We start from the raw sequence: 24,735 nt of genomic DNA, 5'->3' as shown, positions 1-24,735 counted from the left end.
GGAAGGTGACGCTCTCTCGGCTTCTGAAACAGTGCCTGCATGCCTCTCAAGCTGACTCGTATCATCATCGTCATCATTATCATTGTTAAAGCAAGGACGACTTGTTAGCATTAAAAGCACCCAAAACACACTTTGGAAGGTGACACTTTCTCAGCTTCTGAAACAGTGCCTGCATGCCTCTCAAGCTGACTCATATCATCATCATTATCATCATCATCACACTATCATTGTCAAACCAAGGGAGACTTGTTAGCATTAAAAGCACCCAAAATAAAAATTTAAAAAACCTTGAGGCCTCTGGCCACTCACACCTCTTCCTTCCTCCTCCTCCTTCTGCTCCCCCTCCTCCTCTTCCTCCTCTTCTTCTCCTCCTCCCCCCCTCCTCTTCCTCCTCCCCCCTCCTCCATGCGCCACGTGGCCTGGGGGCGGGGCGGAGGAGGCAGAGGAGAAGGTGGGCGGCGCGGGCCTGCACTGGGAGACGGGGAGGGCAGCACAGGGCTTCCCCCTTTGCTTCCTGTGCCCCAGGCCGCGCGGCCCTCCTCTTCCTCCTCTGCACGGTGGAGGAGGAGGAAGGCAGCACAGTCAAGCGGCCCAGGAGGAGGAGGAGGAGGAGGTGGCGGCGGTGGCAGCGGCAGGACCGGGCTGGGGCCGGTCCTGCCGCCTCTGCGGGCCGCATCCAGCCCATGGGCCGGGGGTTGCCGACCCCTGATCTAGCCGTTTCCCACCTTTGTTCTAAGTCCAACATTTTCTGTAGCAACTAATTGGAGCTAGCTAACTGTTAGAATTTGTTTGCCCCAAATGCTATTGTACTCCAGTAATTCAGGAATACTTCTGCTATTTAGAAATTTCTGTTAGTATTTATAGAGTTACTGAGCATTCTAGATAGACATGAAGGCTGTTAGAACTCCCATGTCTGTTTTGCCTTCCATCTGTCTCTGGGCAAAGAACCTGATAGTTTTAAACAAAAATAAATTAACAATCCCCTATGCCAGATCCCACTGGATGTGCCAGTGACCACTGACCCATTGTCTTAATTCTGGGCAAAAGAGAATGCCTGCAACTCTGGAGAGCTGTATTTTATGTCTTGTGTCCAGATGTTGGATGGATTTTCTTAGGTCCTTGAGGGGCTTTCCTGATGGCTTAGCAAGTGAATCTGTTGAGGTCCTGAGCTCTGCTCAAAAGAGGGGGTGACTTACTCCCAAACATTCTTGACCCAAACATAGAGCTGTATTTGTTACTGTGAGGGCAGTATAACTTGTAGGTTCATGATTAGAGTGCAAATAGCAGTCTCACTGTGAATATTAACCCAACAGTGAGAATTCAGATCCGACTTGCATGCAAGAAACCTTACCTTGAGAATCGCACTTTGTGACTGAGATTCTCTTGGCAGGCATGAAGGTCCCGACATGTGTTTGTGGCTTCACATTCATAGAATTTTGTCATGACAGAAGTATATTATTGTCCTCTCAATTCAAGCCTTCAAACATGCTCTGGAAATCTATTTGTTATTCTGGATGGATACTGAGTACTGCTGTTCTCAAGCTGATCTTTAAGACTATGGAAGCTACTTGGTGGTTTCACCACTCCTTTTCACAGAATGCTTAACAATACAGGGGTAATCCTGAGGTTAGCATTAATATGAACTGGGATAGAGTAGCTTTAGAATAATTAATGTAAAAATGTAAGCAGCATTGTGCAGTGTCTCTTTCCCTTGGTGTAGAATAAATTTAGCTCTGTTGCAAAAGTTGCAAATCTAAGCAGCTATTTATTTGAGGGACAGTCTTGTTTTTTCCTCTTTTACTTCTTTGATTAAGTATGATGATGAGATCCAGCATGGTGTAGTGGTTTGAACGTTGGACTATGACTCTGGAGAGCAGGGTTCAAATCTCTGTTTGACCATAGAAAACCATGGAGTGCCCTTGGGCAAGCCACATTCTCTCAGCTTCAGGGGAAGGCAGTGGCAAACCTCCTCAGTTGAAACTTTCCAAGAAAACCCCATGGCAGCTTCACAACAACAAATGGTACAACAGCAATTACTAGTCAGTGCTGCCAAAAAAGTTGGAGGGTCTCCAGGGCTCCTGTGCTATTTCTAGATAGTTGATCATTTTTAGTGTATTGTCCTTTTTTGCTCAAAGGGCAAAAGATTAACTGTTTCTGTGGAATGTTCTAGATATGTTATACATCTCTGATATTCAAAATTTCCTTATGAAAGTTGTTGCTGTTCCTTGCAGGTTTTGGCGCCAAGCAGTTAAAACTGAAAAATGAGAAGATTTTTGAGGTCTGGGCATGATCCAATAAGAGAGAGGCTCAAGCGTGATCTTTTCCAGTTTAACAAGGTATGTTGTTGGCCTTGAATGTGCCTAAAATGAAATGAGGATGAAACTCAAAAGAGAAGCCTGTCCATACAGGCTGAAGAGGTGGTATATCTTCAGCTGCATGTGAAGGGGAAATTATATTCAGCAAGGACAGTCGTTGGATTGGCAAAGAGTACGAAGCCAAATAAATATTTGTAAAATGAATGTTGAGCTTACCCAGCCCCTGATACAATATGCCTTTTATGTATGCATGTGTCTTAAGATAGCAGACTGTTTCCTGACTTCAGATAGGCATTCAGATCTCATAAGCTTTGTTTATTGTTTTTATGGTAGAAGGCCTTTATCTTTTATTTGGTTACATTTTTTTTTCATTTGAGGAGGCACATAGGAGGCGACTATTTTGATTCATTTATAATGCTGCCTTTAAGCAAACATGGAAGGGTCAATGTACATCTTTCAGACTTAACACATACTTTGCTACACTTGAATGTTGGCAGTGGAAGTGTTTGAAATTTGTTTTCAGAAGTGTAAACAGCATTAGTGTGCTGCTAATTATCACAGCAAAAGGTGTAGTGCTGTGTTCTTCCCTTTCAATAGGGTAAGCTGTGAACCGGCATGTAAGTACTAAACCACAATGGTTGTAAGTGGGCCTCTGTTCATTAAAGATCTGCTTTTGTGTAGCTGAAGAATGGCTGCTTCTGATCCTACATGACAGATGGTGCCACTGACTGTTTGGAAGCAATAAAACATATATGCAACTTCTGTGATGCACAACATGATCAGTAAACTGTTTAGCTGTTTTGGCAAGTGCAAGGATTGCACTTTCTGAGCGTCAGCAATTATGAATGGCAATAAATATAGTATGAACTAATAGTTGATGAAAATAGGTGGTGAAAATGACAGATGGCAAAAAAGGTTTTAACTGCCATGTTCCATGGCAGCTAGTTCTCCCTGGAACATTAAGCCTACTCTCAAGCTTTTATTTTTATAGAATACAATACGTGTGTGTGTGTGTGTGTGTCTTGGACCACAAGTGGTTTGGTCTCTCTCAGGTTAGTTTTTTCTTACATGTTCTATATTGCCACAAATAGCTATATTGAAAACTCAGTCTTTATGAATAAAAGCAAAACACCATTGGTTTTTGGGGAGCTGCAGCATTCTTTTTTGATTCCAAGATTTTCTTTGTTAGGTAAGAAATTGCTTGAAGCAGTTCAACATCCAAGTCCTTCTTCCAGGCATTGTTCATACTCATTCCCAGAGATTGAAAGAACTGTGATGGCATCTTGATGAGCCCACCTTGGTTGCTCACCTAGGAAGACCTGGCTCTACATGAGTGCTGGAATCTGCACATCAGAAGCTGCAGTGTTGACATCTTAATCTTATGTCATACCAGCCCTAGTTTCACTTTCACACTTCAGTTGCATTTGCTAAAGCATGAAACCTGAGTGTAAGAAATACGTCTCTGTGTGTGTTACTTACCATTTTTTCTTCATGCTGCTCAGCTCCTTAGATCAGGGTTGGGACTCAAAACAGCCTTCCTGATTATGTTGGACTGCATGTCCCATTAGCCACCGTCCAGATAGCCAATAGTGATTAATATTGGGAGTTTCAGTCCAACATAATTTGGAGGGTTGCATGATTTAAAAACCTATTAGTATAAAATGTTTCCCCAGGTCTTGTTTGTGCTCCTATTCTCAGTTTGCCTGGTGTGTTTGTTGTGTGCCTTCAGGTTGTTTCTGACATGGCTATTTCTTGGCGTGATTTATTCCGAGGGGGTTTGTCCTTGCCTTCCTCTGAGGCTGAGAAAGTGTGACTTGTCACCCAGTGGGTTTCCATAGCTAAGCAGGGATTCAAACCCTGATATCCAGTCCAATGCACAAACCACTACACTATGCTGGCTCTCTTGTCTGGCAAAGGACCAACTTAAGAAAGTTGTATATATTCTTCAAAGATAACAAGATTGTTTGGATGGGGCATTTGCTTCCCCACCCCCAGTGATGCAGCTGGTGATCCAGGTACTCACTACGTGTGCACAACTAACCCCCCCCCCACTCTTTTGGAAAGATCTCCTACATTCAAGCACACATTTTTTAAAGGAGAAGGATCTGTTTGCAGTGTTGAGGTCATTAGCTTAAAATATACATTCTGCAAGGTGTTTTCCAAGGTAAGGTTACATGCTTTACAGTGCTAACATGCCTTGCGTGGTTAACCATTTACTCAGCTTGATACCTCTTCAGAATAGGTGTCAGCTCAACTGTTCTGAATTAACTGTGTTGTTCTATAACGTAAAATGCTCTCCTTTGCTAAGTGGAATGTTTGCTTTGCCTTGATGAAGGATTCTTTTTGGTGGCATAAAACAGTCATATTAATTGACAATTCCAGTGGAAAATTCACAGACCTGCTATTTAAGGCCTATGAAATTCTTCAGATTTCTAGTTTCTGTTACTTAAGGTGTTGGGAGTGGAGCAATCCAGTTGTTTGTCTGTAGGCCAGGATTAATTTTAAATATGTAGCTTTCTAAAGGAGGTGAATAAACTTTTTGAATGATGCTCCTTGAATTTTGATCTACTGATAAGGCTTTCAGTGTGAATGTGCAGTGCCTTAGAAAATTTTTGTAGAACTGCAAATCTTGATTTTAACAACTACCGTATTTTCCGGCATATAAGACGACTGGGCATATAAGATGACCCCCAACTTTTCCAGTTAAAATATAGCATTTGGGATATACTTGCCGTATAAGACTACCCCTCTTCCAATGCACACCAAATAAAAATGTTAAAAATCAGATTTGATTTCAATATGGTAATTTTAATTCAAATGTTTATGACATGCAGGTATTTAACAGGAAATCTTGTTGTATGCAATGCCTGCTGGCATTGGTCAGCTCTCTCTGCCTGTCCAGCCCTCCCTGTCTCCAAGATTTTATTCTACAGTACTTGTACAGCACCTCCCTTCCTGCTTTCATATGGTTGCCACATATGGAGGGGATGCGGCCACGGCCATTTTGAGCTCCCCCTACACTATGCGGCAACCACAGATTCTCCAGTCCAGCTCGGAAGTTTCAGCACCTGCCCTATAAGATGACACCCGGCGTATAAGACGACCCCCGACTTTTGAGAAGATTTTCCTGGGTTAAAAAGTAGTCTTATACGCCAGAAAATACAGTAGCTAAACAAGAATGATTTTGAGAAAGCAAAACAAGGTTGGCCATGGGGAAACATTCTTATTAAAAGAAGTTAAGAACTGCAGGCGTCCTCTGCCATTTGTACGTTTTGTCTTTTGCTCTGTGGGGAAAGTCTTAAGAAATTTGTCTTTTTCCCAGGGTTAAAAGGTATGATAATTTTGTGACTGGGCAAGAATATGTGGCAGTTCAGTTACCTGTTCTTTGAAGAAAATTAATTCAGTGATCTTCAAAATTTGTCAAGCAGCAGGAGCCACTTTAGGTCCAAGGGCTATCTTTGAGACTATTTGGGCAGTTTTTTGAGGACTCTAGGGTGGGTTACAGACCGCCTGTTTGGGGCGGGCTGTACCTGCCCCTTTCCCTGGTGTATCGGGGCCTCAGCTGCCAGAACGGCAGCCGCTGAGGCCCTGATCCGCCGCTTTTCAGGCTGCGGGGAAGCGGCAAAATGCCGCTTCCCCGCAGCCTGAAAAGGGGTGTCCTTGGGGCTTCAAGCCCCAAGGACACCCTGCGGCGGCGGGGAGGGAGAGAAAGGGGCCGCTTGGCCCCTTTCTCCCTTGCTCCACTGGGCACAGCCGTCTGAAGGCTGTGCCCAGTGAAGCAAAGCGGCACCGCAAACCAGGAAGGAGCTCCGAAACGGAGCTCCTTCCTGGTTCGCGCTAAGGGCGCTCTAGGCGCCCTGGCGTGGAGCGAGAACGTCACGTCCGCGCCGCCCCGTATAGAGGCGGCGCGGCCGTGACGTCCTGATGACGGTGGCCATCTTGAACGGCCGCCGTCATTTTTTATGCACAGAGCACATATTAGGGTTAGGGAGGTGTGGAAGCACCGCACCTTCCTAACCCTAGTACGCGCTCTGCGCATACTTTCATGGCGGTCTGTAACCCGCCAAGGAGTCTCAATAAGTCTCAGTCTCTCTCTCAGATGGAGACTGGCAGCAACATGATGCGCTGAACTGAGCTGGAAGCTTTTGGGGGCCTCTCCTTTCATTCACCTCCTTATCATCCAAGCATGGCTTATCAGTTAGATTATCAGACTGTCAAACATAATGAAAAGTCACTGATAACGTGTGACTGGACCAAAGCTGTTTGAATTCCCTAAATAGCAGCCTAAGCTTGAATGCTGCACTCAGTAGATAGGTGTGAAGAAGAAACACTTGATAATAGGAAGGTGTATCTCCACCATCTTTCTGCTTTTTCTTGCTTCCCCAATCATGCAGGTTTTGTGGTCCTGATCTTATATCTGGTTTGCATGTGGAAAGAACCCAGGTAGCAGAAAGTCCTAGTTCGGCTTAGGAAATAGTTTCTTGATAGTACAAATATGACACGGCTATCTGCTTTTTTGGGAAGCCTTTCTATAGAATATCTAAAGCAGGGGTCGGCAACCCACAGCCCGTGGGCTGGATCTGGCCCGGCGAGGCCTTGGGACCGGCCCCAGCCCGGTCCTGCCGCCGATTGCCACCCCCGCCGCAGCTTCCGCGCCACTCCGGGCACCATTTTGAGTTCGGCCCCCCTGTTGTCTGAGGGACAGCAACCTGGCCCCTGGCTCAAAAAGGTTGCCTACCCCTGATCTAAAGCATGTTCAGTGTAATTTTCATACATCCTAGGGACAGAAACCTATTGTCTAAAACAAGCAGAATGCTCTGCCCACTCCTTTAGATTTAGATGTGCACAGACTGTACCATCTGATCTGATCCGCTCACTTAGCTTGGAGCCAATTTATGGCATCTTTAAATCGGCTCATGAGCTGCATGACTCACCACGCTGATAGTAGCATTGACCACATAGCATCTGCTAGTGGCACAAGTCAGCCTTCCCTTCCTTAACCTGGTGCCCTACAGAAGTTCTGGGCTATAACTCTAAATCATCCTCCATGTTGGCCAGGATTTAAGGTAGTTGTAATCCCCCAAATTCTAGAGGGTTGGGGCAATTCATAAAGCAGTGAAGTCCCTGCTAATCTCTGTAATGAATTTTGAGGGTTGCATGGAAGCCCATCTAAAATTTCAAGTGATAAGGAAAGTTGGGAATTCATGATTGTTGTGGTCTGAACTTGCAGATTAAGCTGGTAATGCAGCATGTTAATATGTTTATTTTTACTGGGGGTTCTTTCCTCCCATGTGGGATATTTGTGTATGAGCAGAGCAAAAGTTGTCACGGAGGGATCAAACGGCATAATGGAAGAAGTAACAAACTGCTGAGAGAACTTTTAGCTTCTAACAAGGGATGCAGTGTTTGTCTTCACTCTGTTGAACTGAACTTTCTGATGATTACAGAATCTGATGTCAAATTGTTTTACTGATATTTAGTTTGTTGAGAAGATTTATATCTTACTTTCTAATTACAATCCTCAGAGTAGCACACAACACCTATAAGCATACAGCAGACCTGTGAAAAACCACTTACAGAAAACAAAAATGGTTTCCAGGAGCTATGTCTGTTTCCCATTCCCGGCAGCCTTTCATTTACATGCACTTGGTATCAGATGCTCTCTGTCAGGGAAGGGGGAAGTCCAGTTGGAATAGAGGTGGGCCTCTGGTATTGTTTTCCTCTGTCCTAGGTTTCTCTGGCACGAGACAGTTTGTATTAGGTGGTTCTGATGTGGTGGGACAGTAGGGAACATATGTTGGTAACCCTGAGATTCCAACAGGAAACATGAGATCCTTCTGCAGTTTCCCCTTGTAACAGCTGAATGATTCCACAATTTGGCACTGCCTTCCAATACATTAAGTCCTTGGTAGCATTATCAATAGAATTAAAAGAAAATTTAAAAACACATCCATTAACGAGCAAGAAACACAACTTTAGTATAGCAGTTAAGTTACAAAGGAAGGGAAATTGGAGACTTTTGGCAATATTAGCAAAGCAGCTTATTGTGGGGCTGATACATTTGGAGTGGGAAACATATCTTCATTTTCAGCGCTTACTGTGTAACTCTTTCACTTGAGTGATGCCTCTAGCTGGGTTTATTTATTTATTGGAATTATTTTTTATTTTCTCCCCAAAAGCAGTTTACATTTAAATTAAAACAGAAAATCTAAACAGTATAAAGTACAAAAGTTTAAAGGTTTTTTTAAAAAACACACACACACACTAAACCATACATGCAGTTAAACCAATACTCTTAGGACATTAACCATTAAAACATTTACACTACATTAAAACTACATTTTACATACAAAAAACAGCAGACCTAATTGCATCGTCCTCAGCCCTGGTGAGTTGAGGGTGAAGGCTTGTTTAAACAGGAGGTCTTTTCCTACTGGTGGAAATAACGGCAGAGGGTGAGGGTGATTTAACCTCTTGGAAAGGAGTTCTGCAGCCTACGAGCAGAAGAGACTGAAAAGGCTCTCTCCTGTGTCCAGCTCATCTTGCAAGGGTGGTGGGATGGAGAGAAAGCCCACTCCCAATGATCATAAGACTTGGGCAGTGATCATGAGACTCCACATATGTTTTCATTCTCGTTTTTCTCTCTTTGCTTTTGATGTATTTCTCTTGTCGAGCCTTCTGCTGCTGGGATGTAGGTAGCAGGAGTGCAATAAGGACTGCGGTAAGAACCCACAAGATCTGGGTAGGATCAGATCAGAGGCCCATCACTAAGGTGGAAATTGTGTGGTTCTCCAGATGTTGCTGAATTGCAACTCCCAGTGTTCTCACTATGGGCTATGCTGGCTTAGGACCATTGCAGGGGTGCAGTTCAGCATCTCTAAGGGCCAGAGGATTCCTACCTTTGGGGTATCAAAGTTGCTGCATCAATTGCCAGTGGAGAAGCCCACAAGGAGAACATGAATTGTAATGGCAATCTCAGGTTCACCCACTCCAGTCCTGGATATTGAGAGGCATGTTAAATCTGGCCTTGGAGGGAAGTATATTGCCATCATTGGCTAGTAACGATTAAGGCCCTTAGAGTTCATGAATTGTTGAATGTCCATTTAAGGCTCTTCAAATTGATGGCTAGCATGACATTTAGTAGCGTACTAAAGTACTGGTTTAATTGGAGAGAGAGTTCGTAAGCTGTCATTGAGAGAATGCTGTGGTGGGTGTGGCAGGGTAACTGCAGATGTGCTTTAAGAAAGAAAATGGGTATCCCTGGTTTGAATCAGATCTTTGCTGTGAACACTAAGTGGCTTTAGGAAAATGTCATGGTCTTTGCTTCAATGCCTCCACATGCAATAGGGAAGGATAATAATGGCTTGATTTACAAGACGACTGTTCTTACAGTTTGTGCATGTGAAGTACGGAGCCCTGGTTGCGCAGTGGTTAAATGCCTGTACTGCAGCCATTCACTCAAAACCACAAGGTTGCGAGTTCAAGACCAGCAAAAGGGCCCAAGCTCGACTCAGGCTTGCATCCTTCCGAGGTCGCTAAAATGAGTACCCAGACTGTTGGGGGCAAATTAGATTACTTGCTAATTAGCTTACTTGCTGTTCACCGCTATGATCTTTGGAATAGCGGTATATAAATAAAACAAATTATTATTATTATTATTATTAAGTATTACGGATAATTCTGTGGCCTTGGAACAAAGTCCTGGTGGACCTCTGGCAGAAAGTGAATTCCCACCATTAATTCATAAATTCCTCAGATCAAAGCAGAGTTTATAAATGTTATTTTCGGACTACAAGCTGTGGTCATGCTAACTGAGGGATTCTGGAGGCTTTTATCCAAAAAATTTTTTCCAAATGCTGGATCCAAGTATTTTTTTTATTTGTTGTATGTAACTTTGAGTCCTGAACTGGGAAAAGGGTGGAATATTATTATTACAGGGGGTGTCTCCCCTTATCTAAAATACTTGGGACCAGAAGTATTTTGGATTTTTCACGCCAGATTTTTTGGAATATTTGCATATACATAATAAGTTAACTTGGAGATGGGACCCAAGTCTAAACACAAAATTCATTTATGTTTCATATATACCTTACATACATAAACTGAAGGTAGTTTTATAAACAACATTTTTTAAAAAAAATTGTGCATGAAACAAAGTTTGCATACATCGAACCGTTAAAAAGCAAAACTGTCACTGTCTCAGCATTATTTATTTATTTATTTGTTAACAGCAACAATAATATTAGTAATAGAAGAAGATCATATAATAGTGGTTGCTGTGAAATACTATTGCAACCTTGGATTCCCCCCTCCCTGCATGCCCCCACTTAAGTCTTAGCCTCTTATCCCTAGCTGCAGAAGCAGTCATACTGAAACTCCTTCCACTCTTATCTAAATGTAGTATAAAAAGGAATGGATGGGGAGGAGTCCAGTGAGATTTACTTGTTTTGGCATGAGCTTTCAGGCCTTCAATTCCCCTCTTCAGGTCCTTTGATGATGGAGTCGTTTCATTCATGCAGGGGATATTATCTTCTTCCTTCCCTCAAAGTACTAATGTTAAAACTTGCTGAATTTCAGAACTCCTTAAAAAGGTGCACATACAAAAAGTGTATGAATGCAACTGCTACAAATCAGCATTGCATTTTCATACACTTATAATGTTGGCTATTCAAAGTGATGCATGTGTAAAATTTCCTCAATTATCATGGTTTATTCATGGTTTTAGAGATTACTTTTAGCACAGATTTTAAGGATTGACCAAAGCAAACCAGCTCTTCCAGTTTTTCCTGTTGATGTTAAAACATGCTTTCTTCCAAAAACAAAAGAATCTTCCAAATGCCACAGGGCATATTCCACTCACATTCCTTTTTAAACCTTGAATCCTGTGTCCATACTATTGTTCTCATTTGTATTATTTACAGTACCTCACATCATTTCAATAGATTCCTGTGCTTTGCAGTAGACTCTCTCCCCCCAAAAATAACCTCTCACAGGACTGGTTTGCTGGTATGTGCTCCTTCTTCATATGCACCCCAGAATGCACTAGCAAAAAGTAAGATGAGGTGCCTACTCACAGTGAGGGCCACCTCCTGCTGTTTGGCATCCTTAAGCTCCTCCTTGCTGGTTTCTTTTTTAAAAGTCTTGTTAAAGCTTTTCCCATCTTGAGATAATTTAACATTCATCCACAGGAAAACAAAAATTAGAACAAATACTGTAACTGCACTTTGAATTGAAGCCAAACACAATGAGAGTAGAGTTAAGAATCTAAACTTTATAGGTTTACATTACTTTTACATAAGTGTGATGGTGTAGTTAGAGTGTTGGACTTGGGTTTGGGAAGTTTCAGTCATGAAACTCACTGCCTCTTAGTCAGGCCTACTTGACAGGGTTATTGTAACAATAAAAATGTGTAAGCCATGTACACTGCTGTTAACTGCCCTCGAGTCGGCCCTGACTCATAACTCTGCTTAGATTTTGTATATTCAGCTCCCTGACTCAGTCTATCTATCTGGCATTCAGTCTTCCTCTCTTTCTACAGTTTCTTCATACTCTATTCTAACAGTTACCTCTTATCCTAAGTACAGATTTCTCATCAGGACTGGAAAATGTGGTGACACTCCCATGTCTTCAAGAAGTTCCATAGCTTTTAATGATCTATGCAGGCAGAGGCTTTGTTGTAGTCTATAAAGCCCATGTTGGTTTTCTTCTGGAATTCCTTAGTTTGCTGCATTAAGCATAATATGTTTGCATTGTAGTTCCTAGTGCCTCTTCCTTTTCTGAACCCTACTTGCACCTCTCGAATTTCTCTCTCCATATATGATTAGAGTCAATGTTGAAGAATTTTGAGCATAATTTTGTTTGCATGGGAAATCAACGCTATGCTCCTATATTTGCTGCAGTCTTTTGTGTCTCCTTTGTTTGTAGATGTGGATGTATATTGATCATTTCCAGTCTTTTAGCTACTGTTTTGTTTTCCATATTTGTTGGCATATTTTAGTTATTTAGTTGATTCTGTCTGTGTGGATTGTAGCAATTCTGTCAGAGTGTCATCTGTTCCTGGTGATTTCTTTATTCCATGTACATTACCTTGAGATCAATGGAGGGAAACGCAGATACAAGGTTACATAGGGTTTTATTTTCACAAACTTTCTGAAGCTTGAAACTATTCCCAGCTACCTGTGCTCACTCGTAAAGGCCCTCTTGTCCTCTTAAAGATGGCAAAGTTGGTGTGTGTGTTTGTGTGAGAAATTTTCCTCTGCTGTCTAAGCATTTTGATGAAGGCTGCAGATGTCTGACTGAAGGGTCTGCCTGGAGATTTTAAAGAATCATTGTGGCAGAAATCTTCTTTGGAGACCAGTGAACACCATAAAGTGAAACTCCTTGTCAAAGTAAAAGAAACTGTACCTCCCTCTTCTCATTCTGGTTCTCAGAGAGCTCCCTTTAAGGCAGGCGTGTCTCAACTGGCAGTAGTAAGTTAGCTAACTGGCAAAGTTCAGCTGCCAGACAGGTTAGTTTCACCTGTGTTTTACCTACCTGGAAGCATTCCACTTAATTCATACCTGCGAGGGGGTTCCTTCCTTTTTATGAGCCCTCAAACCTGCCCTGTTAATTGATGTAAACCCAGGCTGTCTCATTGACTGACTAAGCAGTTGTGCAAATATAATTGACCATGGTCTTGGCTCCTTTTCTCCTTGATGGAGTATTTGGGGAAACAGCTGTTCCTTTATAGTTGTAAAAGGAGACTTGATGCTGGTATTGGGTGAGAAGTGGGAGAAGCAGCTGCGAATCTGTCCCTTCCAGTGTTATGCAGAGGTTGAGTCCGCTCAGCTGTTAAAAGTGCTAGTTACTGTAGCCCAAGCCCACAAACTAAAAATGAATTGCCGTGTTCTAAGGATAGCCTACAGCTCGCACATGATCGAATCAGAAAACAAAAGGGCTGTTGATACAATCCAGGTTGCTGTTGCTTGCGTTCTGAGCTTTTCTGCCCCACTCACTGTTACAAGACTTCATTGTTTTCTCTTCAAGATACACCTCCTTGTCTTCTCTGGTTTGGACTCTTGATGCACAGTCGTGTAAGATGGAGCCACCCGTTTACCTTTTTGTTTTAACAAATTGTTGATAATACTATATTTAAAAGTTGCAGATACTACTAAATTCAACAATGACTGCTTCCCGGTGACTGAATATTTACCAAACAGAATGGGGGAAAACTGTACAATAGCCTTTACAATGTAAGAAAAGAAAAATCTTTATATTATTATAGTAACTTGCTTTAAAGGGTGAAATGAAAATGTATGGTAAAAGTAATCCAAAATGAATATGGGGGAGGGGGGGTGTTTGAGACTGGAAAAACCTTAAAAGAGTATTTAAAAAAGTTGCAGATACTAGGTTCTCAGTTACATGGATACACTGAAAATTCTGAAAAGCTATTGCATGCAACTAATAGGTATTAGTCCAGTTGAAGAGAATTGCTTGCAATTGGTCTTTATACTGCCCAAGTGGAAACAGGGGTCAAACAATATAGGGGTGTCGAGTGACTATGTGGAAGAAAGAAAGTGGTAGTGGAAGCCTCTTTTTAACAAGCAAAGAATCTTTAATTTATTCAAGAGGCACTTGAGAAGTCAAGCTATTTTGCTTTATTTCCTTCTCCAAATTTGAAAGGTTAGGGTTCCACTGACAGTTGAGAATTCTAAATGTGGACCACTGTCACTTGAAGGTTCACAGCAGGGTGAATAAAGATAGGTTTTTAAAAAAAATTAATTGCGTATTAAAATGTTTTTATAAGTGCTGTACAGGGGTTACACATACAGTATGACAGTGTCTTACCATAAACGTACAATCTGATAGACCAATACTGCAGGAGGAAAGAATGGTTGGTGGCTGCGTGATTGGGCAGCAAGCAAATTCAGTCAGCCACTTTTGAAGTTCAGTAATTACTAAATGATTATTTGATCTGGACAGATGGGTTCCTGCTCTTGGGTCAGCACACCAGACTGATCCAAAACATTTTATTGCTTAAGGTAAAGGACAAGATGGTGTCCCTTCCTTCTGTGAAATACAGATATTGTGAACCACCCTCTTTATATCAATACTGGCAATGGGATCACACTTGAGAACAGCAGGCTAGGTAAGGGAGAGCAGGACTGGTATTGTGGGGTGTCCAGCAAAAGAGGAATGTCAGGGGAACTTAGGAAGAAGTGTAAAGAAGGTGTTAACTCTGCACCCGGTACTTGCTGTCTGAGATGGTTGTTTCACTTAGCTAGATATCGGCCTTACACACACATACAATCAGGTCTTAATGTCCTAGTTGATGGATTTGTTCTATGACCGTAAGTTATTATTATTATTTTTGGCACCCCTGTCTTGGATGAATATTTTTGTGCCATGGTAATACTGACAAATGTCAGGTCCATATTTTACTCAAACTATGAAGACCATAGACAACATTGTACATTAATATAAATTAATTTGATGATGTGAGTACTGATAGGAGAATCCTGTGGTTAAAAAAGATCATCTCACAGATTATTTTACTTGTAACTTGTTAAAAGTTTACTTGTTATGACTGTCAGGTATTTTGAGAGACTCTGTGAGAGTCCCACACTTCCTCCAAATTCCAGGTGTGCCCTGGTTAAAGGCCCCTCTGCTAAACTGTTTTTAATATATATATTTTTAAAATAAAAATATCTGACATGTTTTCAAAGGTTACAAAGGTTTCCGTTTGTTTAATCTATTCATTATTGCAAGTTTTCTGCCAGCTCCAGGTACTAATATCTCATAACAAGTCAGAAGATATGTTGGCTGACATGATGGAGAGAGCATCACATATGGCTGTGTTGTAGTCCAGCACATCTGAAAAGGGCCAGATTAAGTGGAAGCTGGCCTCAAATATGTGACAGACTGAAACAAACCCAGTAGAGTTCATCCTGTGTACGATCTGTTGAACATATTTTGCACAATACAGATTTTTAAAATGATATTCCAAACAGAAAACTGCATGTGTTATTTTTTCTTCTGATAATTTGAACTTCTGTTCACAAACCTATCATGACCTATAAAGCACTATACGGTTTAGGGCCAGATTATGTGAGAGACCGTATCTCCCTATACAAACCAGCTAGAGCCCTAAGATCGTCCGGGAAGGCTTTCTCTCGGTCCCTCCACCATCACAGGCTCGGCTGGTGAGGATACAAGAGAGAGCCTTCTCGGTGGCTGCTCCTGCCCTCTGGAATGCCCTTCCATGAGAAGCAAGGCTGGCCCCCTCCCTGCTTGCCTTTCATCGGCAAGCAAAAATGGCTTTATTCAGGCAGGCTTTTGATGTATAATCATGGCGTGGCTTAGGTGTTTGTTATATAGGCAGGTATCATGGTTTTAGTGTGGTTTTAATGTCTGTAATTTTATATTACTTTTATATTACAGTGCACCCACGTCATACATGGGCGCCCCATACATGACTTTCATCTTATGCTGAAAGCCACACGACATAAAGGAAATGGATTTGTGAGCTGCCTTGGGCCCCTTTCTGGGAGAAAGGCGGGATAGAAATCAAATAAATAAATAAACAAACTTAGACCATTTAAAATTTACTTGTCCTTAAGATGTCACAAAACTCTTCTTTGTTTCTGCTCTGTTTAGTTTCTTTGCAGCCATCATGTGATGTGCTCTGCTTCTCTTGTCCTGTACTAGGTATGTGCTTTTTTGAGACTATGCCGACCTTGCCCAAAATCCAGTTGCAAGTTCCAATTAGCATAGACCTAATGAATCATATAATTGTTGACTTAGCAAATTTCCTTTAAAAAAATTATTCACATATTGTAAGTTTTAACCTAAAACAACACACAAGGATAAAAAACATATATATAACCTCCCCTAACTCCAACCCAGTAAATTATGAATGCTTTAAAAAACACATACAAGGGAATACATGTGGCTTCTAACTTACCAACTTATGGTTATAATTATCTCTTATTCCTACTCCCTCTAATTCATAATAAAAACTACATGTTTATTTTCCATAATAACTACTCTAGCCACACTTCTACTTAATAATATGTTCTATTTCTAATACTGCTACATTACTCCTGGTCTTCCTCATAAACTCTACAAAACTTTCTTATTCTTTTTTATATGAGTCTATATTTTTTCCCCTTAACTAAAGTAGTCAGTTTGTTCATTTCTGCAAATCCATATTGTTTTAACAGCCAGGCTCCCTGTGTTGGGACTGTCACTTATTTCCATATCTGTGCATAGAACAATCTCATTGCTGTTATGATAAAACACATAATTCTTCCATCTTCTTTCTCCATATTGTCACTCAACAATACAAGCGAAAAACCTTGGTGTTTTAGTTGAAACTTGAATTTTTGAAAACTCTTCTCTAATAGTGTATTATATAAGTCCAGTATTTTTTTGCCACCTCACAGGTTCTCTACATATGATAAAAAGCCCCTTCTTTCTTTTTACATTTCCAACAGATACTCAAAAAACCTTTATACATTTTGGAAATTCTTTCTGGAGCTAGATACTAACAGTACATCATCTTGTAAAAATTTTCTTTAAGATCATAACTTAAAGTAAACTTTAATCCTTTTTCCCACATGCTCTTCCATCTTCATATTATGACCTATATTTTGTGCCCATTTAGCCATGCACTCTTTCACTTGTTCATCTTCCACTTATATTTTCAATAATAACGTATACATTTCAGATGTCTATTTTTCATTATTTGAGCATAATTGTAATTTGACATTGATTTTGTCATTTCAACGCCAAATAACTTCTTATCCATTTTAAACCTTTTAAACAATTGCCTATAAAAGTACAATTGCAAATTAACCACTTGTAATTTCAGTTCTTAGTGATTTGACCATTTACTGATTTCAAGAGATTTCGTGATCCATTTATTTTCATTTTTCTTTTACATAAAAAGCTTCATGGGGTGAAACTCACAATGGTATTTAAAGCAAAATCTGGTTTTGTAGTTAATCCATATTCTCAACAGTGATTTTCTAATGTAATGATTATTAAGGTCAGCATTACCTTAGATTTATCATAACATGAAAAACCATGCCAGCCAAATCTTAAATCAAAACCTTCTAATTTTAGCAGTCTCATATTTTCATAGGTTATCCAATCCTTTAACTACACCAAATCTTAAATCTGGGAAACCCAAGCCTCCTCTCTCTTAGCAAATTCCCATTGATTGAATATAAGTACTTCAGTAGGGATTTAGCACTCTAGTTAGAATTAACAGTTGCCTTTATCCTTTCACTCAAATTCCATTCTTCAGAAGTATTTTGACCTATTGCTTGACTGTCTTGTACTTGATCTGGGGGGGGAAGGGGGGGCTAAGTCTCCTTGAATCCACCAGACAGTATTGCCATTAGATTCAGAGTATGGTAATGCACAATGGTCACTTTTTCCCAGTTTCATCATGTAGTCTGCAAAACCCCTTTCAAATTGAAACTCTGTACAGGAAAGCCTTGCTGATTTTTATTTGTGGTTTCTCAAGGACTGTGGAGGAAGAGAATGGCAAGGTTTCAGTCCCTGACATTTCTGCTTAAAATGTTTTTGGCAGCTAGGCTGACAGAGCTTTGGAAGCAGCAAAGAAGGTACAAGTTGATGCAACAGGTGTTTGACGATACAGTTGGACTTTCATATCGGTGGGGGATCAATTTCAGGACACACACACACACACACACACACGTGGATATGGAAAAAATGCAGGACCTCAAGTGTCGTTATCCCTAATGGCGGTGCAATGTGTGTGCAGCCATTGAGAACAACGGGGCTTGCCATCTGCAGATGGCAAGCTCCCACTGTATTCAAGGAGTCAGCAGCCTCTGTTTATTTCTAAGCCCACTTCCTGAGAGAAAGATTCTCAAATTGCTTCTGAAACAGAGTACATTGTCTTTCCCTCTTTATGCAGCTGGGTTTTCATGCGTTGGTCTTGAAAACATCTCTGATTACAGTTCTAGAAAAGAATGGAAATGGTCGGGGGGGTGGTTCTGGATATTTGCTGAAAAAAAGTAATGTTTCCAGTCTCTGGTTAGACTAGATGTATTAGAGCTATATAAGTTGTGATCAAGGCAGCTGTGTGTTGTCTTTTCACAGTGGGTATCAATTCTTATGTCTGGCTGTGTTCACAGAGGAAATGCAAAATACTGTGACTTTTCCTACAGTATATAGCTGATTACTTACTGCAAGGCATGTAAAGTGAAAAGGAGATTTCATCAAGTATTGTTAAGCATCTGAAGACTGATCACTCCCACTTGGGTCCAAGCTGTTGGGGTTGACTGAGGGAAAGATTGTACTCTTTGCCATCTTTTTCCAATGGGGTTAAAAAAAACCTCTTCAAAACAACAGTTTTTCAGTAAGAGTAAAGATGAATATAGTCCACTCTCCACATTCACAGGGGTTAGGGGTACAGGGTCCCTGCAAAAATGGAAAAACCATGACTATCATAAGCCCACTCCCCCAATATGCATGGTACAGACTCCTTTTCTGCCAGCAACCCTGGCCCATACCTCCATTTCCTTTGCACCACAGTGCTCCAGCCAGATTTTGAAATCCCATCTGCCCCTCTAGGAGACACTAAAACCAATTTAAGCAGTTGGGTGCTGATTCACCTCCTCACCCCACTGCCTCTTGTCCTGCCAGTAGCCTGAGTCCATCAGCCCCTTGGCACCACAACACCTCAGCCAGGTTTTCAAAGACTCTCCACCTCCCTAGGATCCTGAAATAGATTTTAGCAGCAGATGCGGCACCCACCTCTCCATTGTCCAGGTGGTGGAGAGGGAGTGAAGGCTTGGAAACTGGTGGAGGCATTGTGGTGACAATATGGGAAAAGGAGTGATGGGGTAGCCCTTTTTGCAGGACAAGAGGAGGGGGGTGAAGAGATGGATCAGCTGCCAGCTGATTAAATAGGTTTCATTGTCCTAGGGAACAGAGGGGCTTTGAAATTTTGGCTGAGGTGCCATGGTGCCAAGGTGGAGAAGAGAGTGATAAGGCTAGCACTGTTGGCAAGAGGTGGAGGGGAGGAAGAGGAGGAAGAAGCAAGCAGCAGCTACAAAATCAAGAATAATCAAATCCCCAAAAGAGAAACCAATGAATGTGGAGGGCAGACAGTAGCAGAAACCTCTGGTTCTGTCAGACTTAATCTTAGAAAGGACTTTATCTTGACTTACTTTGCCAAAACATAGGCTATGGGTACATTATAAGGGGATCAATTGCTCCCAGAAAAACAAGTTCCTTTTGTTTGCTAGTCCCCATACCATCGTGATTGTATTTCCTTGTGTAGTAAATGCTTTGTGTTTCTGTGTTTCCTCCAGACTGTTGAACATGGCTTTCCGCACCAACCCAGTGCTCTGGGATACAGCTCTTTCCTTCATCTTATGGCTATCGGGACCCGGTCAGGAGCCATCAAACTGTATCCTTTTGGTTTTGAATTGCATAATGGCTTTCAGCAATGACAGGTAGGTCAAATGAGTGGTGATATATTGCGTTTATGTATTACAGGGGCAACTTGTGGCCATGCCAGAAAGTTGTGGGGGTGCAATTCCCATCATCCCTCACCTTGACTCTGCTGGCCAGATCAGATGAGAGTTGCAGTCCAACAACATCTGGGCAGGGATACAAACTGCCCACCCTAGTAAAGTTACCTCAGTAACACTCACAATAATAATAACCCTATCTAGGCATTCCAGCTTCAGATGATCACACAAACGTCTAAACTATCTGAGGAGCTTACATAGCCGAGGAGCATGGTTGCAGTCCCATGAGGCAATGCCCAAACAGAGTCAGACTCAGTAGTGCAGACTGAGATGGTGGAGGGAATGATAGAAAGGCTGAGGTTTTGGGAGGGCAGGTATAGAACTGAGAAATGCTGTCTGCCTACTTAATTTGTATAAAGCTACCTAGCTGGTTTCTGTAGAGGCAGAATTTGAACCAAAGGAAATCTGATCAGTTGAGCTTATATGGGAGCTCTGTTGTGTCACTTGAAGAGAAATGTGCTGAACTCTTGTAGAAGTGAGTCAAGCTAATCTAGTCTAGTCAAAAGTGGTGCTTGCAGATAAAAAGCTTTATCAGCTGCATTCCAAGTCTGTTTTAAATATCCTGACACAGAGGAAGGATTCATTTTTAGTACAGTCCAACGTATGCTGTCTGAATTTTGAGTCATAAATAAATCTTTGGCTTTGCTGTGTTAATAACCCTAAACTACTGGATAGAGAGGGGGTGGGGGAAGTGTACTTCAAAGATGTCTTTCTTTTATCTAGGCCACAGAATAGCATACACATCAATATAGTTCTGATTCCCACGGCAGTGAGCCAGCAAAGCATGGAGGTGATGGGTAGGGAGAGGTTGAATTATTGTTCCATCTCTGGAAAAGAAAGCCTGAATCCTGTCCAGTGCAGTGGCTCCTTCCAGCAAAGTTTTCCTTCAGAAAGTCTCTTCCATATCAAGAGTGAGGTATCTGTCTCCTGGGTTATGGATCAAACAGGAGTTGCAGCATTGGGAAGCCTTTCTGAGAATACATAGGCTTCCACCACCTTATCTTGCCAACTTCTGAACTGCTGCATAAGCACGTGGAGGTGGGGAAAGCATGCTCTCCAAGTATTTAAATGCAGACCAGGTAGACGTGTGGGCAGTAAAACTGTCTGCTACTACATTTCACAAAGGATTTCCAAACAACCTCCTTATCTGCTAGTATAAATCGGGATGGGTGGGTGGGGGTCCATTGCTGCATTTACCTCTGCAGCACACCCTTTGCAAGGAGTGGTAAATGTCCTCTTTAGTTACAGGCGCTGTGAACAATGACTGAAGGTGATGTCAATCTAATTCTAGTTGCAATACAGGGAGAAATCTCAATTTTTCTAGCATAATTTGCCATAAACAAACAAGACAAAACAGAGCCCAGCATTCTCTTAAATACTATTGACCTCAATCAGCCATTCAGCTATGGAGCTCCAGGGGTAGAGTTCATGGGCTTACATGAAGAGACCAACACTGTTATGCAAATACATTTCATTCCTGGCCAGGTGAGTAGAATTCAGGTACCTACATTCTATATTTCATTTTCAGATATGTTCCCAATAACCAAGAGACATTTGTATGCATTTTATTGGCTGACTTGGACTTTGCCACTAGACTACCAGGATGTTAAACACAGTAAATACTATGATGATGTGTCAGTGAACAAGAAAAAAAGCTGTTTATGCCTTTTCCATTTAACACTAAAGTGACTTGTTGCTCAGTACTTTTCTGTGTCCTCTATCTCATGTATGTTAGATGATAGGAAAGTTCCTGGCTTGTTGAGAAGGCTCTCAACTATAGCTGATTCCTGCTGAGGGAGTGGATTTCAGTTTCATGAGCTTGCTCAGATGCTTAGGTAGCCAGATCCTTGGCCAAATCCGCTGCTGTGTTCCCTCTTAATGCTATTTATATTGGAGCCAGTAACCTAAATGTAAGTCCAGATGGCTATCACCTTCCTCTTACACCAACCTTGGAATAAAAGTGAAGTGGTGGAACCTCAGCTGGAACCTGCAAACTACTCTTCATGAACTAGACACAGTCCTATGATGGTTTTTTGGGCTATGTGGCCATGTTCTAGAAGAATTTCTTCCTGACGTTTCGCCAGCAGATGCCATGTAGCCCGAAAACTCACAAAAAAATATGGATGCCGGCCATGAAAGTCTTTGACTTCACAGTCCTATGATGCCTAAGACTAATGGAGCCATTTTTTCATATCCCTTTTTAGACTAGAGTTTGAGCTCATGCAGCATTTTATGTGATTTTCTTAAAATGCCACAGGTCTTACATGCTTTTGCTGTAGCTAATGTAACCTGCTTGCCTTTCAAATTTGGCACAGCTTATAGAATTTTTTTATTACTGCTTTTAAAAAAGTAGCAAGTACCCTGTTGGACAGGCTGCCTATTATTATTACTATTTTACTTATATCCTGCCTGTCTCCCAGTATAGAGACTCAAGGTGGCTAACAACAAATTTAAAACAGAAGCATTTAAAAAGTATAAATATGAAATTTAAAAAACAAATAATGTAAACAGTTAAAACAATTATGCATTTAAAATGTATTAAACCTTATACAAACCTTGACTTGTACAGCACATCAAAACTTTTGTACCAAAAGATTTTCTAATGTTTTCCATGCTTTAGCTATTTATAGTGTTGCAGCACTTATAATAAGTGCTACATGATCTTTATGTGGCAAGCTTTCCATTTCACAGTTTTAAATATAGTAATAATAGTACCCATCTGAAGTTAATGTTTTAGCCCAGCATTTGACTTGCCCATCCTAGAATCTATATATTTTTGGACAAGTTAGCCACATGTGATTCCAATCACCTATTTTGCTGCAATGTCTCCAGCTTGGCTTTGACACTTCATTATTGATCTTATGACATTCGAGTAGATAGTAATACCATTTATGCATTTTCTCTTGGTATTCTGAGCCCATTTTAGCACTCCCCTTTGTTAGGGATGAAGCCTCATTTTTTATTGGGATCACATGGAGAAAATGTTAGAAACAGGGAGTGACTATAAAGTGTTGAAATACCCATGGGAAATGTTGCCTCTTCTGCTAGGTGTGGTTCAACAGGTAGAATGGTTGGGCTTGTAACAAATATTCTGGGGCACCACTCCTTTTAGAATGAAGTCAGATGTAAAAAATGTAAGGTGAGAGGGAGAGTATCAGAATACACCACGTACTTCCAAACAGGGTGGAGAAGTCTCTTTTGCTGAAATGATAATGAATTAAAATTATGAGCCAAGTTAAATTCACAAGTATAAAACCAGTATTTCAGAAAAGATAGGCTTCTCTTTGGGTCACAAGCAGTGGGATTTAACAGACAACTGAGTGAGACCTTTTAACTGTTCAGTTATTATATTAAGTGAGGCACTATGAAGAACCCTGAAATGACCAAGTCTTTGCTTAATTCACTCACTTGTGTGAAATGGATTATGTAGAAGGAAATACAATCTGACTAGGCTGGGTTGATAATAGTGTGATATGTGTGAATCATGTCATTTAGAGGTTTGTGCTATGGCAGTTTAGAAAAGGCTTTGCTAGAGCAGGTTTAGGAAAGAGAAGTGGCTTAAATAAAGAGGAACTGGAAGCGTTTCCAAATATAGCACCTTAGCAGAAGACAAAAACATAATGGCTGGTAAAGGTGAAGTGGGATGCTGGGTGAACTTCTGCACTGCAATGAGGCATATTTTTAACATGAACAAGCAATTAAATATATTCAGGTTCACTTGATTTGCATAAGCAAGTCCCTTTTCAGTATTCATTAGAGCTGGAATTAATTTGCTAGTTGCCCTGTACAAATTTTGATATCAAATGTTTGCTGAATGTTCAGAGGATATTTGTTAGAACATCTAAATCTAAATCTGGTTTTGCAGCAGCATTCGCCACTTGATATATCTGACAGCTGTCTTGGTATATACTGTATTAGTTTATTTGTTTAACCAATTTTGAAACACCTCCCGAATAGACAAAAACATACAGTTGATTTTACATTTGAATTCAGATGTGTTTTTGTGAGAGACAGGTTTTGAGGTTTATTCTTTGTCAGAATCCAAATTGCAGGCTTTGGAAAGCTTTTTGCATGTTTTGATGCTTTGATTCAGCTTTGATATATGTCACTTCAAACACTGATTGCAGGCTTGCTGCTCTGTTTCTTCAGTAAATACTTTGCCCATTCTATAGGAAGTTATAAGTTGTTATGTGCCTTCCACCTCGACTCCAGCATAGGGTAACCTTATCATAGGTTTTCTTGATGAGGTTTATTTAGAGGAGGTTTGCCATTGCCTTCCTCTATGGCTGAGATCACTCTGTGGGATTTGAACCCTCCTCTCCTAGTCCAGCTATGTCTCTCTTCCTACAGTCTGCCTATTGCTTTTTGATTGTGGTAGAATTCAAAGATATTGCCGTGTTAGTCTTTAGAATCAGTATGTAGAGAGATTTTGTAGCACCTTTGAGACTAACTGAAAGAAGTTGGCAGCATGAGCTTTCATAGACTTAAGTCTACTTCCTCAGAAGCATTTGGTGGAGGGAAAAAACAGGGACAGACCTATATATGCCCTTCTCACACACTAATGGCATATATAGGTCTGTCCCTGGCTTTCCACTCCACCAGATGCATCAGAGGAAGTACACTTAAGTCTATAAAATCTCATGCTGCCAACTTCGTTCTTTCAGTTAGTCTCAAAGGTGCTATAAAATCTTGCTACATATTGCTTTTTGAATGCATATTGGCCATAAGACAGATTCTAAAGTCCATCTTGTAGTAATATCTTTGCTTGGCAAAATGGGAAGGCAGAAGAATCTGTGCAAGCTTTCAGACCTCCAAATCCCTCCCTCCCTTCCTCCTTTCTTTCTTTCTTTCTTTCTTTCTTTCATTCA

The 24,735-nt window shown here is 41.1% G+C and overlaps 1 protein-coding gene across 3 annotated transcripts in view; it reads left to right on the top strand.

Moving 5' to 3' along the window:
• The window catches only part of LLGL2 (LLGL scribble cell polarity complex component 2), a 76,110-nt gene that overhangs the window by 17,637 nt on the left and 33,738 nt on the right, over positions 1-24,735 (top strand). For 2 of the 3 annotated variants that reach the window (XM_089536223.1, XM_089536232.1), the window contains exons 2-4: positions 2,232-2,336; positions 19,646-19,743; positions 21,271-21,367. In XM_089536223.1, the coding sequence (XP_089392349.1) occupies positions 2,262-2,336; positions 19,646-19,743; positions 21,271-21,367 (270 nt within the window). In that variant the 5' untranslated portion in view covers positions 2,232-2,261. The remainder of the gene's footprint in view (positions 1-2,231; positions 2,337-19,645; positions 19,744-21,270; positions 21,368-24,735) is intronic. The other variant, XM_089536240.1, reaches the window with a different exon arrangement.

Source organism: Sceloporus occidentalis, unplaced genomic scaffold, assembly GCF_023333645.1.
Source record: "Sceloporus occidentalis isolate IW3139 unplaced genomic scaffold, rSceOcc1.0.p SCAF_1, whole genome shotgun sequence".
NCBI lineage: Eukaryota > Metazoa > Chordata > Lepidosauria > Squamata > Phrynosomatidae > Sceloporus > Sceloporus occidentalis.
The sequence above is the reverse complement of the archived record's forward strand: the minus strand, read 5'-3'. Positions and strand labels throughout refer to the sequence as shown.